Source organism: Lissotriton vulgaris, chromosome 2_2, assembly GCF_964263255.1.
Source record: "Lissotriton vulgaris chromosome 2_2, aLisVul1.2, whole genome shotgun sequence".
Classification (NCBI taxonomy): Eukaryota; Metazoa; Chordata; class Amphibia; order Caudata; family Salamandridae; genus Lissotriton; species Lissotriton vulgaris.
Window position 1 is genome coordinate 21,810,720 of NC_141688.1, and position 20,162 is coordinate 21,830,881.

The window sequence follows — 20,162 nt, forward strand, 5'->3', positions numbered from 1 at the left end:
AACAGTGACCTTAAAGCTCTCCCAAACACATGCAAGTGTAGAGACGCTGTCAATATTACGAGGGAAGAACTCCACTATCTCCTGGAGTAGTTTCTCCCAAAAAGCGCTGTCTAGTAGGGCTGCAAGTAAGAGTCTCCAGGAGCGGTACAGGGTTTCCTTGCCTGGTGGATCCAGCTTCATAAGGACCGGGAAGTGATCCGAGAGGGTGCAAACTAATTGCGTTACCTCCCTGAGCCATGTATTGAGACCAGCCAACAGTAGCCAGTAATCCAGCACAGTCGAGGAAAACGTGCCCTCTTTTGTGCTGGGTGCAGAGAACGCCATGCATCAACGAGCCAATGATCCACCATTATGGCAGAGAGGTGTTTGGTAGCCTGTGGGTGGGATGTCGAGTGTGCATGTGAACGATCAAACTCCGGCACTAGTGCCCGGTTGAAATTCCCCCCCGCCCCCATATAATAAATATGGAGCCTATTTCCGATATGTGCTCCTATATCTGAGTAAAGTAGGTGCGTAGCAGCATATCAAAGTGATTGTGTGTTCTGCTAATCAACCCCACATTATGCTGAATCTACCCTGAGGGTTTTATAAAGAGCCCAGGGGACAGTAGCCCAAGCTTTCTTAACCAAAATAGCGATGCCTCTGGCATATGTGGAGAAATAGCAGAAGCAGCTATGCGCAGTCCATTTCCTGCCAAACGTCGGCAGTGCCCCTGAGACCATGTGCGGCTCTTGTAGCATTGCCACCTGGACATGATGTCTATCTAGATAGTGTAGGACCTGTCTACGCTTGGGGGGTCGCGGATGCCTCGCACATTCAAAGTCAGGCAATTCATGGTGGGTTTACTAGTCTGTGGTTCACTAGCCATATAATTGTGATTAGCTGCGAGAATTACATTTACAGGACAGCCTGTTCAAAAAGTGTATGTTCCAGGCATATTGCATGCAACTGCATAGTATATAGCTATGAATGGTGCCATGCAAGACAAAATGATGTAACATTCTGGTTAGCAACCCCCTCCCCCCCACCCCCGCCTGTGGCCCAAACCCGCAGGGAATAAATTCCCCATCCAGCCCCAAAAACCAACAGCTCAGGCATTGCAAATAACACTCTATAGGAATAGCGACCCACAGCGCGTTTCTGATCTTAAGAACAGAGTAAGGCATATAGGGGGCACCAGTTCCTAATGTCTGCACTAGCCATATCGAAAGAACAGTAATTCAAATCTCATAAAATGTGTACAACATTCATAGGGGGAATTCCCTCCGGGGGTACATGCTAGAGAGGCCGTCCGCGCACATTGCAAATGCGAGGGAGCCCGGCAGAACACTGTCATAGTATACGCCACAGGGTAGAGTCGCTTGACATTGTGGCTCAGCGGTGCAGGTAGGGCTCCATGGTTCTTATGGTGATAAAAGCCTCGCCCCAATCGTAGTTGTATCAAGAGGAACAGTCTTACCAGTTTGCAGCTGCGACATTGGTCCTCTCTGAGACATCTCTAAAGCTCCTCATGAGCAGGCGAGGAGCGGCCGGAGCCAGGCTCATCAGCCAGCAAAGCAGGCGATCGCCTTGTGCAGGTCTCAGGAAAATCCTGAATATGCTGAGGACTGCTGAAGATATGAGTCTTCCTTCTGTGCTGAACTCGCAATTTCGTCGAATAGCGCATGGCATAGGGGATGCCAGCCTGGTGAAGCAGCTTTTTTGCTGGGAAGGAATTTCTTCTGCGCCTCTTGTACTGCAGTCCAGGTAGAGCGCAACTTTCACTCCGTCATAGACCAGGTCTTGCTTCTCGCGCACGAGCCTAAGGGCAGTGTCCTGATCTTTATAGTTTAGCATATTAGCCAGGATAGGGCGTGCTGGCATGCCAGATGGCGGTCTCGCCATGAGCGACCTGTGGGCCTGATAGACAATCAGCACCTTGGAGAAGGCCTCCGCTCCGTAGAGACCCAGGAGCAGTCGCTCAACATAGTCCGCCAGTGGCCGTGGACTCCGGGACTTCCACAATGCGCAAATTGTTTCTGCGTGAGCGCGCTTCAAGGACCTCGTTTTTGGCTGCTATGACTTAAAGAAGTTTCTCCATGCATTGTAGTTTGGCAGTACTAGTGCCGATGGTGTCTTTGAGTGTGATTATGCGTTGTTCAGGCTCAGATATTTTGCCAATATGTTTTTCCAGTTTTTGCGCAAGGAAGTCCATGTGTAAGTTCATTGAGTCCATCTTGGACTCAATGGAGGTCAGGCTTTGTTGTATCATGAGGAGGATAGCCTTGAAGCCCTCATCCTGCGTTGGGGCAGAGGGAGGCGGTTCATCCGCATTGTCGCTAGGGGTTTCTTTCCGCGCCGAGAACTGTAGTTTCTCCTGCTTGCCCTTGGTATGAGCCATTATGCGCTTCTTCCTTATAGGGTGCTCCTCAAGTCGCACTCAGTGCTCCGAGAAAATCTGCAGCTGTAGCAGGGCACGGACGATGAGGATTCACAGGAAATGTTAAAATGGACCGTCTTTTCTCAAATCACCAGAGTCCTGGTGGTGTCACACTTTTTCCCCTCCACGTGCAAGAGTGAGTGTCCTCTGCGGTCTTGGAGTGCCCAGCCTACACCACCGTCCACCAGCGCCACCAATCACTTCAGTATGAGAGATAAGGGCCCAATGTATCCTGTCAACAGTATAGGCTCTCACCCCTGCCTTAAGGAAGCAATGTGGTGGAGGTAGATTCTTCCTTTCAGACAATATGGGCAACATGGGCCCTCGCCACAACTTGCAGCTGCAGACACCGGTGCGTGTTAGGCAGTGCAGACGATTCTCAGACTGCCAGTGTTCAGGGGCCACACATTTACCCTCCCCTCGCAGCACCTGTTGTAGTCCAAAAACTTCAGGAGAGGCCTGTGTCTGCTGCGGTGCCCACTTGCCCCCCGACCCTCTCAATGTTCCCCACAGGGGTCCAAAGCTGCACTCCGGCTAAAGGATTACTCACGACTCATACTATGTATTTGAAGCTGCCTAGTTTTGAAGCTGCGGCACAGCCGCGTATAATGGGTAGGGTCGCGAACCGCACCTCCGGTCACCAAGGCTCTCCGGTACATCCGGCAGTTCCTCCCGATCCTGCAGGCCGCTCTCACCTGCAGCTCCGACCAGTCATCCAGGCTGACGTCCCCCGCTCAGTGCAGCCAAATCAGTTAACTGTGCAAGGCCCCTACCTCAATCTCCATGAGCTGGTGCCGGCTCTCGGTGTCAACAGCATATCACAGCCTGGGACTCCTAATCACGGACCGCGGACAGCCAATGGCACAGTATTGTATTGTATGGCATATTTGTATAGCGCTAAACTGTCACCCATAGGGTATCCTGGCGCTTGACTTGGTCAGCCATACGCAACTTTATGCTGCCTTATAACTTTACACCAACCTGGGGAAAAGGTGTGTTTTTAGACCTTTTTTGAAGGAGGAGAGGTCCTCTTTACTTCTCGAGGACAAGGGTAGATCATTCCATAGCTTGGCTGCAGTGAACCTAAAGGAGCGCCCACCCATCCGCGTCCTTAGCATTTTAGGGATTACCACCAAGCAGGCAGAGGAGGAACGGAGAGATCTAGTAGGGACATACCAGGAAAACATCATCTGCAAAGAGGATGGTCCCTGGCTATGAAGGGCCCTGAAGACAAGACAAAGTGCCTTAAAATCAATACGCCGGGAGATAGGCATCCAGTGGAGGTCCATTAGCGCCAGAGAGGATGAATCAAGACGTCGTCTGGAGAGAGCCAGCTTAGCCGCCATGTTCTGCACTTGCTGCAATTTACCCACTAGGGCAGCAGGCGCGCCCAAAAGTAGCGCGTTGCAATAATCAAGCCTGCTTAAGATGATACTACGCACTACCTCTGGGCGGGCATGAGCCGGAAGGAAAAATAGAATCTTCGGCAATGTTCGGAGCAGCAGCATGCATGTTGCCACGGTTTTGTTGACAAACGCGTCAAGCTGTAGATTAGATTCAAACAGCACCCCCAGGTTTCGGGTGGAGACTGCTGCTGCCCCCGTGCCCTGGAAGGAAGGAGGCCAAAATTCCGGTGGCAAGGAGCAAGGAATACGATCCGAGGAGCAGTGCAATACCTCGGTTTTTGAACTATTAAATTGCAGTGAATTCAGACTCAGCCATTCTGCAGTAGCTGACATGCAGCGGTGAGAAGTCTCCTGAGACACGGCATCCCTACCCTCAAACGAGAAGATAAGTTGCGTGTCGTCCGCATAGTTGATGACCGCAATGCCAAAGGACTTAATTAAACTGACCAGGGGGCGGAGATATAGAATAGGGCTAATGGCCGACCCTTGCGGTACGCCCTGCCCCACCCGCCTGATGTCCGAGCGGTAGGGCGGCAAGGCTACCACCTGGTGTCTGTTACCAACGTAAGAGACCAACCAGTCAAGGGCCAGGCCAGATACCCCAATCTCCTCTAGTCTCCTGATCAGAATGGCATGGTTGACCGTATCAAACGCGGCCGACATGTCGAGCAGCACTAGAAAGGCTGCTCGAGCAAAGTCGACACGCGAACGAAGGTCATCCAAAGCGGTCACCAATGCAGACTCAGTGCCGTGGGCTGGTCTGAAGCCAAACTGAGCCTCGTCCAAGCAGGTGTTGGTCTCTAAGTAGCTGGACAGATGTTTTGTCGCCAGTTTTTCCAAGATCTTGATTGGCAGAGGAAGCAATAAAATAGGCCTGTAATTTGCTGAGCAGGTCGGGTCCAGTGTGTCCTTTTTCAGAAGTGGGGATACCACGGCCAACTTCCAACAATCCGGGACTTGAGCCGTACTGAAAGACTGGCAGCAGATGGCGTGAAGAGGGGGGAAAAGCTCCTCTTGAAACAGTTTCCAATATTTGCATGGCAGCGGGTCAAGAGGGGAACCTGACGAGATCCTGTTCACCACGGTGCAAAAATCCTAAAAGGACAGAAGGGGAAAGCTGTTCAGCCGAGCCTTCCTAGCACAAGCGGGGCGGGATAAATCCCTAACGATCTTGAACAGGGCCTGAGATTTATTTGCCGCTGTCAGTAGAGTTTCCTCCAAAAAAATGGCTTTGGCGCATTTAATCTGGATTTTATAGGCCAGTAGTGCCTGCTTAAAGAGAACCTTATCAGATTCAAGATACTGTCTCCTCCAGGCACGTTCCGCGCGTCTTCACTGGAGTTTCAACTGGAGAAGCTCTTTAGTAAACCAAGGCATAGCCGGTCTAACCCTATCTCTAATTTTCCGCAGCGGGATCAGTTCATCCAATGATTTGGACATTTTCTGACTGAGGATTGCATAGCTCTCCTCCGCGCTGTTTCCCAGGGAAAAGCCATCAGCTAACAGGGTTGGCAGTCCTCACCCTTCAGTGTACGAGCACTTGCGTTCCGCCTCATGGACACAGGCCAGAATAAGGACTGCAATAATGCCTCAGCGGCCGCTTCAAAGCAGCTCTTTAGCTGCTCATTGTGTTTGCGAACCGCAATCTTCGGGTCTGGGGCGTGTAGCTGCCCCGTGTGCGCAGGACTTTGCAGGATAGTGTCTCCGGGCTGACAGAGCCTCCCTAAGGTGCGGCCAACTTGTCTGCCAGCTTTCTAGCGCCCCCCCTCAATTCTGACTCTTTGATTTTAATTATCTAGATTGTTCCGGCTGTTTGCATAGCTCATAGTCGGCTTGGTTCTAAACACTAGTCGTTTTTAACTTTTACTTTTAATATGATTTGCACTTTGTGCAATATACTTTTTAATTTTGTATATTGTAATGGTTGTAAGTAATCACATAATAAATCAAGTAATTAATTCATTTATTCCCTCGCAGTCTGGATTTCTTCTGAGACCTAGCACTGAAACTGCAGTGCTTGAGGTCTCTGAACTTATCCTGCTTTAGAGGCTGGCCGAGTTGCGAGTCTGTCCTCCAGTGGCATGATACTTTTCTCCACAATAGAGGTCAGTCGGTCTGGATTGACGATTTCCAGTCCAGCAGTTTTCTGTTTCGGGGTGCTGCTGGGGTCCTTCCTTAACCAGACTGTTTTTTAGCATCTAAATAACCCCTCGGGTTTCAATCAAGTAATTTGGCATTTAAATCGTCTCATTTGCTGACATTTGGCTTCTCTTGTTCCCAGTAAAGATGGTAATACCTCATAACTAGCTTTCAAAGGGTGGCTTGTTTGTTGTGGATTAGATAAACAGAAAAAGACTTTAATGCAATGCAGAAGCAGAGAGGGGGGCTATACCGACCTGATCTGAGGATAATTGTTCCGGCACCGCACCCTCCGCAGCAGTAAACTCCTCTGGCTGGAAGCAGTGCAGACTTCAGTGCAGACGGCTCTGCAGTCACGGCGGCCTCATTGTCTGCAGGCACCTAAGAAAGATGTGCCTGCGTGGTGACAACAGGGGGAGGAATGACGCACACCAGCGTGCCCGACCTGTTCCCGGTATAAATTATGCTGATCTTATTCCCTGCATCCTTTAGCGGGGAGGTCTACGTGATGGACAGCTAATCATCTGGAGCACGTGGTACTACATGACTAATTAACAAAGCCACGGCGAGGCCACTAGGACTGCACAGCAAGGCAGAAAAGATGCTGTGCGAGATGCAGCGAAATACAAAAGTGAAACCGATACATATGACATCTAATTAACGAAGCCCTGTCGAGTCCGCCGTTAGCAAAAAAGACGCTGTGCGCGTGTACAATTTCCTGTCCGGGCAGGTGTGGCAAACAGGAGACTGGGATGGAACAAACATACCTCCCTTGCAATCAAAAGCATGGGTGGAACTTCCTCTCTGCTTCCGAAGCAAAACCGACTACAATAGATCTTGCAAGCGACAGCGCATGCGCTACAACGCTAGGCGAGACCTAAAAAAAGGAAGAGCCTAGCTTAAAAAATAGAAATCCGTTTTTCAGTCAGTTTTGCTATGGTGCCAAATAATGTAGGAAAGACAGGAGGCTGCAATAAAGGTTGTGATAAAGCCACTAGAATGTAGTTGTGGATACAAATAAAAAAATTGTCCATCTGAGGTCTACAGGCCTGAGAAAACATCAAACTGTTGTCTAAAATTACCTGTAAGTACTCCTTATGAATCTCAGTACGTTACATTTTGACTGCCACTTTGAGGATAGGTAGGAAAACAAAAGCTTATTATGAACTGGAGTGAACAACAGCATAATATGTTTGTTGCATGTATGTAGTCAAAGATGGACTCCCCCAGAGCAGGGCAAAAATAAGTTGAAATCTCCTGACCCTTTCCATTTAGTTTCTCAGTGAAGGTGATATAAGTTATTTTCGGAGTCTGTTCTTAACCCTGTAATAGACATATTACTAGCTGACCTATGAGAGGATACCTTTTTTTTGTTTTTTGAATGCATGTTGACTTGCTATTTGTAACAATACCTTATTATATGCTCAGTGTGATTGATTGTGCATTTCCTGTATTAAATTAGGAAATGTTGACCTCTTTGTCAATGGCTAGTATACATGAGGGAACTAGCAAAACTATTTAGAATGACTTGGATTAACACTCTTGCAATGTAAATGGAGTATATGCACTTACGAAATTGATAAAAAATAGTTATTTTCTAACACCAATCTGATGGTGATATGGTGCAACAAGTTTAAGCTTGATTTGGTGAAGTCTGCCAAAAAAGGAAAGTGGGTAAATTTGTACAGATTCTGTTTTTTGTTGTTTTTACAGGCTAATTAACCGCAGCTGTGTGGCCATGAAATTAGTCTTAATTATTAATTTGACATTTTGTTGTTTTGCTTTCAGCTAGAAGATGAGGAACTGGAGGACCAGTTTGAGCTTCATGTCCATGTGAAAGACCCTGAAAAAATTGGTGAGTTGAGCCCCGATTGGTCTACCACCTGTCCTAAAGCATGGGTACCTGCAAACATTTTCCCATGGACCACAAAGTTTGGTCTGTTATGTGACCGAGGTCCGCATTGATACCAGCATGATGGCTGTCGGGTTGGGGGCGTGGTTTGTGGTAAAGTAGTTTTAAGGAAAGGTGACAAGACATTACTGTGAGGTTACGAAGGCTGTTGTGGGGTTCATTTTGTAGTCCATGTCATAGTACAAAGAAGCTTTGGGCTTGTTACATAATACTCTCATATTTGACTTGGATATTGTAATAAGCCCTATTTAAAGGACGACCATATACAAATTGTCTATTTACTGGTGCTTAAATATCTCTACTTTTAATGCCGAGGGCGAAAAGCCTTTTGCTGAACTATTTTTGAAAATATCATTTTATTTAGATTAATAATTACCCAAAATTAAACATTGCTGTAATCTTCTGTAGGTGTTCAATTCCAGGAGAGAGGATACCTCATTGAAACAATCTGTGCAGATTGGCTTAATACTGCTTCTTGAATTAGACACCATAACCTTGGTAGACTTTGTGTGATCCCAATAAGCTGAATACATTTAAGACCCTCAGTCATTGCCTTTCTGATATCATCTAAGTTTTAAGTGGCTTCCATGTAGCGCAATTGATTGTAATTTATATTGGCTATTAATTGCTTCAGCGCTACCCTATTCCACAGATTGCTTGTCATAAGTTTTCCAGCAGTTACCCTTGCTGATAAAATTAAAATGAATATAAATGAATGTCATTCTACACCATAATCGTAAGGGTAGTCTCTCGAAGCATTAGTAGACCATACCTCCTGGGTGTGGTATTCCATAGCCCAGCATTATATTTTAATATTTTATTTAGTACCTCTTTTCAAAATGGTGTCATTTTGGGACAATTCCTCCCAGCACCGATCAGATTGTTTTTCATTCCCTAGTCTACCACAGCCGGAGGATGTTAAACCTGTTTTACTGTGCATCTTTGTATAGTTCCTGTACTACATGCGATAGCCCACTATAGTCTTTCCTGTTATTCATACTGAATTGATTTTATGGTTATTTAAACCCACCACATGTAATATGTTTGCTGCTTATGGAGCTGTGAAAAACAAATATGTAAGACATTATAATAGTTTAATCTTCTGAGTTTGCTAATGTTTAACAGTTCCACTTTCTCAAATTTTGAAAACTGTTTCTTTGCAAGACAATGTTAAAATCACTGTTGAAATGGATAAGGAATTCAAAGTGATGGAGAGGTTATTAGCTACAATTTGTTGGTGTCTGGTTTTAAAGGTATGTTTCATGTTTTGGTATTGTGTGCTTGTTATGAATGGGTGGTGGATAGTGAATGGTAGGCATATTGTATGTTATTGAGAGATGATGTTCTGCAGTTCACAATGGAACAGAGTGATGTGTTCACATCAGTTGATGTTGTGTGGTTGGTTGTAGTGAGAAGATGGCATTCTATTGTGGTATAAAAAAGTAAAGTACCAACTGCACACAACAATAGAGTAACACAAAATTACAGATGCCCTGGTAGACATGAATACACTTCAAGTATAGTTGTCAGAGAAACCACAATGTTTTTAAGAGAGGTATCTTCATTTAATGTCTTGTTGCAACAAAAGACATTAAATGAAGATACCTCTTTTAAAAACATTGTGGTTTTTCTGACAACTATACTTGAAGTGTATTCATGTCTACCAGGGCATCTGTAATTTTGTGTTACTCTATTGTTGTGTGCAGTTGGTACTTTACTTTTTTCTGATAAACGTACTGTTCTCTGAATAGCACGCTCTTGAGAGGTTATAGGGCTAATCCTCTCTCCAACTAGCACCACCATTCATTCTCTACACCTTAAGAACTTTTGCGTTAGATACTAGCTGAGCGCCCCTTTATTCTCCCTATTTCGAAAAACCCTGTCCTTCTAACCATTATATTGTGGTATGTTTTGCCAGGGAGTGGTGGTATGATGTGATGCATGTGGGTGGTGTAATACAGAATGAGCCTTTAGGCTATGATGCGTGGTGTAGCATGGTGTGTATTTTGGTGTATTCATATGCATTATGGTAATATGTATATACAACATGGAGGGTATGTGAAGGACTATGCAGTGTGTTGTGTATTATTCTGCACTACCTTCTAGGGCCTGTTACATTTTGTTGGGATGTATGTAATCTGATGTTTAGGCTGGAATGGGGTCTATGTGACATTTTGATAAGGGGTGTGGAATCACAGAATCCGCCTCCTGCCGTATATCTCCAACCCCAAGAGCATCATCTGCGACGTACCCCAGGGCACCTCACTGAGCCCACTCTGTTCGACGTCTACATAACTCCACTGGCACCCTTCCTTTGCAGCCATGGTGTAAACATATTTTCTTACTCATTCGACACCCAGCTCATCCACCCCCTCACTGAACACGCACATACCTCTGGAATGAACTTCCAGAATGCCATGACCGACATTGACGACTGGATGAAAGCCAACTGCCTCAAATTCAACACTGACAAAATTGAGGTTCTCCTCTTTAGAAGATCCCCCTCACCGAGGGAGGACTCCTGGTGGTCCTCCAGCCTTGGACCAGCACCCACCACCCATACTTCTAACCTCTGTATCATCCTGGACAGCGAGCTATCCATGAGGCTACAGGTCAACTCGATCACCTCCATCTGCTTCCAACACTGCTCTGTAAAGTGTTCGGATGCCTCCTAACCGACACCAGAAGAACCATCACACATGCCCTCAACACCGGTCCTCAACACCAGTCTTGACTACGGGAGCACCCTCAACGCCTAACCCACCACCCTCCTCCTCAAGTGCCTCCAAACAGAACACAGCAGCAAGAATCATCCTGGAGCAGCCCAGATGATCCCACATCACCCCCCACCTCAGTAGCCTGCATTGCCACCCCGTCAAGATGAGATGCCACTTCAAGCTGCTCACAGGCTCCAACAAAGCACTCCACAAATCAGGACCAGAAAATCTGAACAACCGTCTGACCTTCCACCAGCGCACCAGACAAATGTCGTCTACATCGCTGGCCCACCGTCCCCCACATCCATCGTACTTGACCTGAAGGATGCTCCTTCTCCCACCTCGCTGCTGAAGCCTGAAACAACCTTCTTATGCACTGCCGAACCTCTACTTCCCTTGCCTAATTCAGGAGTGGCCTCAAGAACTGGCTGTAGAGTAGCCCCACCCCATGCAGCGCCTGGATACCCCTCAGGGTGAATAGCGCACCATACAAATACTGATTGATTGATTTATATAGAGCTGTATGGTACTATCTGTTGGGAGTTATGGTATCTGGCAAAGTGTTGTTATGAAGGTGGTGGCAGCTAGTTTGTTGGTGACTTATTTCATTGGTGTAGTGTGTTAATATTTCAAACGGTTTGTGCTACAGTGGATATAGTGTGGGAAGGTATTCTAGATTGCATGTTATGTATTGTGGCTTTTTTGAAGTGAAGTATGCCGTTTGTATTGGAGGACACTGTATGAAATGTAATGGTATGCCTTTTGGAGGCTTATTTGGAAACGTGTTCCTTGATTTCGCATTGGTAAAGTTGTGGAATGCTGTGTGTTATGGTTAGTATGTTGCAGTAAGGCTTTGTAATGTTATATTTAATGTTGTATATGGGAGTTTGTAACGTTTTGGGAGTCGTGCAATATGGTCACATATGGTGGAGTGTTTGCAGTATACAGTTATATGATGTTAAGGATGTGGTCTGTTCTGATACAAAACTTCCAGGTGTTTGCCTTGTGCTTTGGGTCGTTATAGTAAGTACACTGTGGCCTGGTGCATTTGCGATCTGATATTGTTGTGGGTGTTTTTCATGGCGTGGTAGGATTATATAGTGTAGTTTAATGTTTTTGATGTGAAATTTAAGGTGTAACTTTTAATTAGTGGTGGCAATGTCTTGAGGGTGATGTATGTATGCTGTTTGTGTAAATGTTTAGTTGTCTGGTATTCTATTCAGTTTTGTACCATTCAGGTGTTTCTTTAATTAATGTTTGATTGGTTCATTTGTTATTGTTGCACACATGTTATTATTGTTGTACAATGTGGTGGTGGTAGTTTGTGGTGTGGTATTGTTTGGTGTGTATGTGCACGGGATGTAAACCTATATTGTCAGGGCTAGTATATTGAGTTTGGTTTACACTATCTGTACATTTTAATCTAGTGTGTTAAAAGCAAAGCTTTGAGGTATTTCCTAAACCACAGGTAGCCTCGAATATCTCTGATCTTATATCTCCGATTTTATACATTTTCTGCTAGGATTCGACCAGGTTTCTTGTAAAAGACAGCCTGGTTTCTCTAAAGTCTTTGGGTTTACCCTGGTGGGCCAACTAGAATGGTTAAACAGGTTAGATGCAGAATGCTGTAAGGCAGGCTTCCTGGCCTTACATGGCTTTGCAGGGAAATTCACCAATGCCCGATTTTGGGCCTTGAAAGTACTGCTTGAATGTCCTGTATACACCACAGTACTCTCAACCAGATAGCCATATCTACCTAGCCATGACTCTGAGTGAATGGAGGGGGTGAACATGCCTCAGAGCTGTACCGACACTGGAAGCAGCAGTGTTCTCATTCATCTTACCTTACTTCTCTTGCCAGGCAAGGGGCTATCTATAGCTATCGATGGCTACTTTAGAGTCAAGTGTGTTTCTTTAAAGGAGGGCCTCATGTAACTCCTAGCACAAGTTTTGCTTGGATCATTGTGCCAATGTGTCATCTTTGAAAGTTTGGAATTGGGGCCACTTTGTGAATGAACGGGCCACTTTTACTCGACCCGAGAGGGGTACACAAGCACGTGAAAGGCTTTCCTTGGCCTCAGTGTCATGTTTTATACCTGCCTCTAGAGGTACTCTTTTCTACCCTTTGTTGGGCTCCCTTTGGCGCTTATCTTTTGTTGTGCACAAAGTACTGTGAGGGAAGAGATGCAGTTCTACTGTGTTTCTATCTGTTCTTTGTGCCCCACTTCCATTGTCTAAGATTTCCCCTTGTTTGGAGCATTACTTCCCTAATGGAGATAGTTTTGCCTAGTTTCCTTTTGAACTTGTACGCACAGACAGGATAATGTCGTCAAAGTATGGGTTGTCATTTTTACACTACTCTGATGTCGATTATGTATGATACTAAAGTACTGTGCATTTGAGGCATTGAGGGAGAGGCATTTTATTCCAGAGTTGCACTGTTTGGATCTGCTGTGTCACTTTTGAATAGCATAGCTAGCAGGAGTGTCAAGTCCTGGTGAACTTTAATGCTATGACGTGTACAAGTCAAAAACTATTATGTTGCAAGTCTTCTAAACCTGTGAATGACCCAGGCTAGGTTTGTGGGGATTAGCACTAGTAACTGTAAAGTCTCGCCATGTTAAAGTGAATGAGTCGTTGCACGCATAACTCATTATACTTAAAATTTCTGGCAATGTGTAATGACTGTCATTAATTGTTGCTGCAATAAGTTCATCCTATGCATGGCCCCAAACATATCTGGTACAAGCATAAGGCTTTCAAGTGCAGTATTGAAGTAGAAAACTTGAGGAATGCTTAAGCAGTAAAATGTGTAGCACGAAGGAAAGGTTGGTATCTAAAATGACCCCCTTGTTTTTCACTAATTTGACAGTTGAGTGAACCGGATCCACATTGTCGAGCCATATATATCTCCAGATGGTTTGTAGTTCTTTTCAGTTTTGTAGCAATTGCTCTATTCTATTTGGGTAGAGCCTTAGTTCATCAATTGTAATAATTTCACAAAGTTAGCAGTAATTATTTGGGGATACATCCTTTGAGGATGGTATTTGTGTATGTTGTCATACATGTGTGTAGACTGTGGCCTGGCCGGCACCTTTTGTGCAAGTAAGTTGTGGCCTACTATGCCTTTGTGCTTGGGCGCATTTGGGACCTGCTTGTTCAGACGTGGAGATGGCTTTATTGAAGGTATTGGTCGGCCTTGGTGGAGGTTTGAAGTTGCTGCTCTTGGTAGTGGATAGTTTGAAACAATTGGTCAGGCGTAAATGGGGACCAAATAGTGTTGTGATTATCTGCCACTGCTCTTTAAAGTTCCATGCTATTTGTAATTTGAGGTCCTAGGGGGCGTGGCTTGCAGCCCGAGGAAAATGGCTACCTCCATAGCGAGCTGCGTACTGCTCAGGGATAATCCCCTGCCATCCGACTGATATCCTGAAAAATTAGCCCTGTCCCAGCGAGAGAGGGGCTATTATACCCCCCAGCAATACTTTGGAAGTTTGGGAGCGAGGCAGACTGTCCCGCCGAGAGTGTGCCCCCATGGAGGGATGCCTGAGAAAGACGGCACCTTCGGCCTTACGGTTTTGGGGCAAAGTGATCGGCTCCCCCCACAGGAAATGTGAACAAGCAAAAGAGGTTGCGGGGCAAATCGGCAGTGAGCAACAGATTGTGTGTCGGACTCAGAACTGAGTTGACAACACTTTGAAGGGAGGTGCGCGCCGGTCCTGGATGTGCGGATGCCGGAGGTCCGAGAGAGGTTCAGAGACAAGAAGCTAGCTGATGGGAGCCCGAAAGCGACTGCGGTGAAGGTCTGCAATTCCTTAAGAGAGCTCTGAATAAGCATCAGTAGCACGTCCGACACAAGGCGGGCAAACGGGCGGCGGCCCAGAACTTCAGCCTGCATGCTGAAACAGTGAGGAGTAGAAGGCCATGTGGGTGAGAGGAGATTGCAGCTGATTCACAAGTGACTCAAGATTGGGCAGGGACACGCCCGAAAATTAATTAAGGAATTTGAGGGACTCACTTTTGAAACATGGGGAATTCTCACTGGAAGGAGTTGGAGAGCCACTGGTACTGGCAGCCTGTGCATAATGACCAAGGTGGGAGAAGGTGAGGCCTTGCCTCCCGGTGAGTCTGAGAGGTGTGGGGCGGGCTAGAGCCTTGGTGTGTGTGAATGCTTGCGTCCACACGGTAAGAGTTCACAAATCAGAAGGAAAAGGATTGCAGGTGTGCCCACTGTGGTCCAGTTGATTGAGAGTACTGGGCACGGAGACATCTGTAGAGTGTAGGAGAGGATATAAGGGCTGTGGACTCTGCAATGGTGAAGGGCCGCCTCCGAGCCCCCAGCAACAAAATTACCTGGATAAGTACACTGTAAAAATGTCGGCAACTGGGACATTGACTCATGAAGGGGATTCCATGACTCCAGGGGTGGGGAGTGGGGGGATTGCAGCAGGATGGGGAACCTTCCCTTGCGCACAATAATGGCTGATATACGGGAGCTGCGTCGATCTATAGCCCCTATTGAGCCTAAACTAGTTGCTGTAACGATAGAAGTCAATCTGCTTTAGAGAAACTTGAATAAATGGTTTGCTCTCCACACCAAGTGTCTGGAAGATCAGGTACTGACCTTGACAAAACAGAGCACAATCATGTCTGCCAGGCTGACAGATCAAGAAGGACGAGCAAGATGGAACATCATCAGAGTGGTGGGGTGCCGGAGGGCCCCAGTATGGACCTGTGTCTGGAGGACTTGATTCTCAACAAGTTGAAACCGAAAAGCTTCTCGACCTTTTATTCTGTGGAGAGGGCACATAGGGCGTTGAGTCACAAGGAGACCTGCATCTGGAAAATGCAGTGATCTGCTCCTTTCCAGACTTTATCCTGCAGGTGCAGCAACAATGGAAAAGCTTTGATGAAGTTAAAAAAGCACTGCGTGCTAAAGAACTTAAGTACATGATGCTCTACCCCGCTAAGTTAAAGGTCTTCATGGAGGGCAAGAAGCATCACTTCGCCACACCAGGGGAAGTGCGGGACTAGTTGGAAGGTTGGACTCTGGTAGGGAAAGGGACTGCAGGTGATAAGAAAGATCGATCCAAGGGCCTGGCAAGAGGAGTCCACCTCACAGGACAGCCAGCGAGATCTGTATCCACCCGTTAGGGGCACGTGAGCAAACTGGATAAGACCAACTTTGGGGGTGTTAGATTCGCTGTACATTCTGGAGGCAAACAGGATCTTAATAGGGGGCGTGGGGAGAAGGAGAAAAATACGCAGGCACGGAATCGGCAGGGAGGGGAAAACTGACTTTGAGTAGGGACATGCTGGTTTTACATATGTTTGAGGGTAACCTATAGTGTAATAGCATTGTTTACCCAACAGGCCTTTGACTGGGCGGTTGCTGCTTACCCCCGTTACTAGCAGTTTGGGGCGACAGACCTCTGCGGGTTGGGAAAGTGGGTAGATCCCACATTTATCTCGAGATTGCCTGGCCCCGGTGAGACCAAAGGGGTTAAATACTTGGGAATTTGCATCACACAAGACTCATGGGAGTTCTTCTGTAAAAATGTTGACCCACAGTTGGAAAGGCTGATGGGGAATGAGGTGCACTGGGGATACCTGCCGTTGACGTTGGTGGGGAGAGCAGCTCTTTACATGATGGTGAGCCATCCAAGATTGCTCTATATAATTCAGAACACGCCTTACAAAATTCCACCGACCGTGTTCAGAGAAATTGTTCAGGAAGTCCGTAAACTGAAATGGAAAGGGGGTTGGGGGTAGTACCCAGAATAACACTAGCCAAACTACAACATGTGGTGTACAACGGGGGACTCGTGGTCCCAGACATCCAGAAGTACTACTGGGCCTTGCAGCTGCTTGTCGTGAATGACTGGGTATTTAATGATCATCAAGACCTGGCATACAGGGTAGATGGCGCAAGCATGGGTCTAGGATGATTTGAGAGACTTCTTTTGGGGGCGAATCGAGGGACCCACCTCGGCCACGTCATACAAAGGTAGTCATTGATGTATGGAGGGAGGCCACCAGGTTCCTGGACTGGAAAGGGAAACTCACTGGCTGGTACAGCACACACCTGTCGGAGGTCGGGCATTTGTGAGGATACGGAAAAAGAGAACGTACTGGAATAGAACACCTGGGGGAGATTTGGAGAAATCAGGCTACATAACATTTGCCAACCTGCAAGGGAAGTTTGATCTAGCAGAGACTGAATGCTATAGACACATGCAGTTAGGACATGCCCTGCGATGTCACCTGCAGGAAGGTGAGCAGTTGCCCAACTCTTCGCCATTAGTGGACCATATACTAACAGAGGCTTTGACGACAAAGGGAATGTCACTGATTTACAAGAAATGAATGAATAATTCCCTGGATCTGTTAGGCCCCCTGAGGACAGCATGGGAAGGGGAACATGGATATGCTCCAAGATTATATAGCATGGAAAGGGGACCTGGGGAAGCTAGAAGATGACTGGGTGGAGGCCCTTCAGGCCCCCCGGAAACTAGCTATCTGGGTGCGGTTTAGGCTGTTCCAATTTAAGGTGCTTCATAGGGTCTATTATGCGCAGACGCTCTTGTATAAAATAGGTTAAGTGGACTCCCCACTGTGCACTGTGGGAGCGAGGGGTCTTTTTTTTCATGTCCTGGGACTGCAAGCACGTGCGGGGCTAATGGGAATGGGTGGCTACAATAATGACAAGTGTTGTGGAGATGGATGCCCCCCAAGAAGCTAAATGGTTGCTCCTAGGGATAAAAGGTGAGCACGTCTGGCCCAGGTATACAGAAATATGGCTTAAACTGGCGGCTGGAGTGCCTAAGAGAAACCTAGCCCGGACATGGGGAGCCACTTCTGTGCCAGTAGTGACTGATTGGGAGGCGGCCCGGGACTGGTGCCAGAGGGTGGAATATGTGGTGTATATAGAGAGTAGCTGCCCTAAGAAATGGGAAAAGGTCGGGGGCCTGGCAGGCATACAGAGGACAAAGCTAACTGGGGAATGGGGAGGGTTAATGGCTCAAAGGCAGAAGGTTAGTGATGCAAGTGATGATGGGCCGTAAAAGCGCCAAATCTGGGTGTGAAGAAATACTGAAGGGACTGTTTGGAATGCAGACCCTGTATTTTGTTTTTGTTTCTCAATAAAAATAATTAAAAAAATAATAATAATTCAGTCCTAATCATGTGTTTTAATGTGCAGTCCTAGTATTTCAGCTTTATGTCAGAGCAACATTCAAGACTGTATTGCAATATCCATTAGTAGTGTGGCTCACTGGTTAGAGGCGGCAGACCCGAGAGCAGAGGACGGCCCGGGACCAGGGTTCGATTCCCGGCGCGGCAGGTTTCTGTACCAGGGTCAGTGGACTCGATAATTCTCTCGCCTCGGTGCCCACTCTGATCAGCGTTCACACTCGGCAACTCTGGGCATTAGCTTGCCTCATCTTCACTAACGGCCCCACCAGACCGCCGGGGATGCCTGGTCTCACCCTGGAGATACCCATTAAGGGACCATCTCTCAGGGAAGCCAGGAAGGGTTTCGCAGCGGTCGAAGCGCCTTGGGACCCTACGGGTAAGTAGTGCGCTATATAAATGCCTATACATTTACATTATGCACAAAATATTTATTTCTTATAGTGGTCATTGTATGTGGTGCCATCAACTATCTGTGACTCCTACAAGAGGTGGTACGAGCAGCTCTGATCTGAGCATAGTTAAAGGATAATGTCATGGAGGATATCAGGTGAGGCTTGTAGATGCGTTTTAAAGAATAGGTGCTAAAAGGAAGAGGTGTGGCGGCGCGGCTAGGGCGACTGACTCCGGAATCTGGGGATCACGGTTCAATCCCCGGCACCAGCGGCAGATTAGCCCAGCACCATGTGACTCTGGGCAATAGCTTGCTTAATCTTTCCGACGGCCCCCAGCGCCTAGAGACCCTAACGGGTGATTGTGCGCTTTACAAATGTGGATTATTATTATTGTTATTATTAAAAGATGACTGTGGGATGACCCACTCTGGGCAAACGTTTGATTCCCTTTTGATTACCAGAGACTGGCTTTCTTTTATAGTTGTGTGCTGGATTTTTCTTAACATAAGGGTACTTAGTATGCCTTGTTGCCTCTTTTTTTCCATGTGTACATTACTCTTAAGACTGATGCTTCCCAACATGTCCGCTCAGTATAACCACCCATCGTTAGTGGTGTGGAACTGTCTTCCCTGTTTGTGTATGGCAAAAGCATTCTCTTTGCACCAAGTGAGATTCTTGGTCCTGTGGAGCCAGAGATGACTGCATTGTCCAGCTTTTCATTCATCTACTATGGAGCACTTTGCTGTGTGAATGACAGAGTAACCATCTTTGGTGGAAAATGACCTTGCATTATTTCTGCTGGCGAGACACTGTCCCCGAAAGTGTCTTACATAAAATCATTATAAAAATGAATAGAATAGATGGAAAAAAGGAGAAATTATCACACATAACTCACTGTATGCCTTTACAACTTTTGTGTTTTTCTTTCTTTACTTTAGGGGATGGTATGAATGCTTATGTAGCCTATCAAGTTTCAACTCAGGTAAGTTACCTATGCAAGAAAAAAACAAGTTTTTTATGTGTATCTGTGTAATCTTCAGACCATCATTACAAAGCGCTCACCAGGTGCTGGGTGAAAGGCTTTCTTGAGAATTATCTTGACCTCCCAATACATTTGCAACCCCAATGACGAGCAGAAACATGTCACTGCAAGGGGCAGGGTCATGATACTTTTACTCTGCGCAACTTAAGCAAGTAAAGGCATAAAAAGAAGCATAAACTCCACACTCAAGAAACTTCAATGGAACCCTTGTAATGATGACCTGCAACAATAGCAGAGATTGAATAAAGCAACATTGAAAAAACTAAAATGGACAATAAAAATAGCTGGAGCAGAATCACTCTGAGCAAGACTTCTCCAAGATATTAAAGGTAATGATCACACACGTTTCTGGTGTAAAGTAACAGGCTGCAGCGCCCCACACGCCAAGGAATCCGCTCTTCTATAGTGTAAGAAGTTCAGGTAATGTACCTGCTTGAGTACTTTAACCTCCACATGGAGGAGCGGAATCTACCAAAGGTTCTGGAAGAAATGGCACACGATCCCCTCATTAACAAAGAGCAAAAGAAAACTGTAGTCATGGCACTTGTGCTATGCCCACTTAAAAGGCCAATCTGTGGATTCTTTCATACCACCTAGGCCACAAATTAAGCGACATATAGCCAAAGGAAGACATGAGTGGGCATCAGGCCCAAATGGGATTTCACCTGCACTATTCAAACAGGACAGCAATTATTGGTCAGAAAAATCTGAGCCAATTTTCCAACAGATATCAGCGGATGCAGTAAACCCCTCCTCTTAGAGGGGATCCATAATTTCACCAATACACAAATATGATGATAAGCAGCACAATAAGTTACAGGCTTGCGGCGCTTATTAACAACTAGGCAAAATACTTTGCTGGAACTATTTTAGAGGACCTAACATCATGGACTGCAACCAATCAGATCATTCCAGTAAACACATGGGAACTATAACGAATA

At 46.4% G+C, this 20,162-nt stretch overlaps 1 protein-coding gene across 1 annotated transcript in view; it reads left to right on the forward strand.

Annotated features, from left to right (window-relative positions):
- SNX1 (sorting nexin 1) overlaps window positions 1-20,162 on the forward strand; it is a 672,004-nt gene that overhangs the window by 143,088 nt on the left and 508,754 nt on the right. The window contains exons 4-5 of the mRNA XM_086959205.1: window positions 7,753-7,819; window positions 19,118-19,161. Coding sequence (XP_086815331.1) covers window positions 7,753-7,819; window positions 19,118-19,161 — 111 coding nt within the window. The remainder of the gene's footprint in view (window positions 1-7,752; window positions 7,820-19,117; window positions 19,162-20,162) is intronic.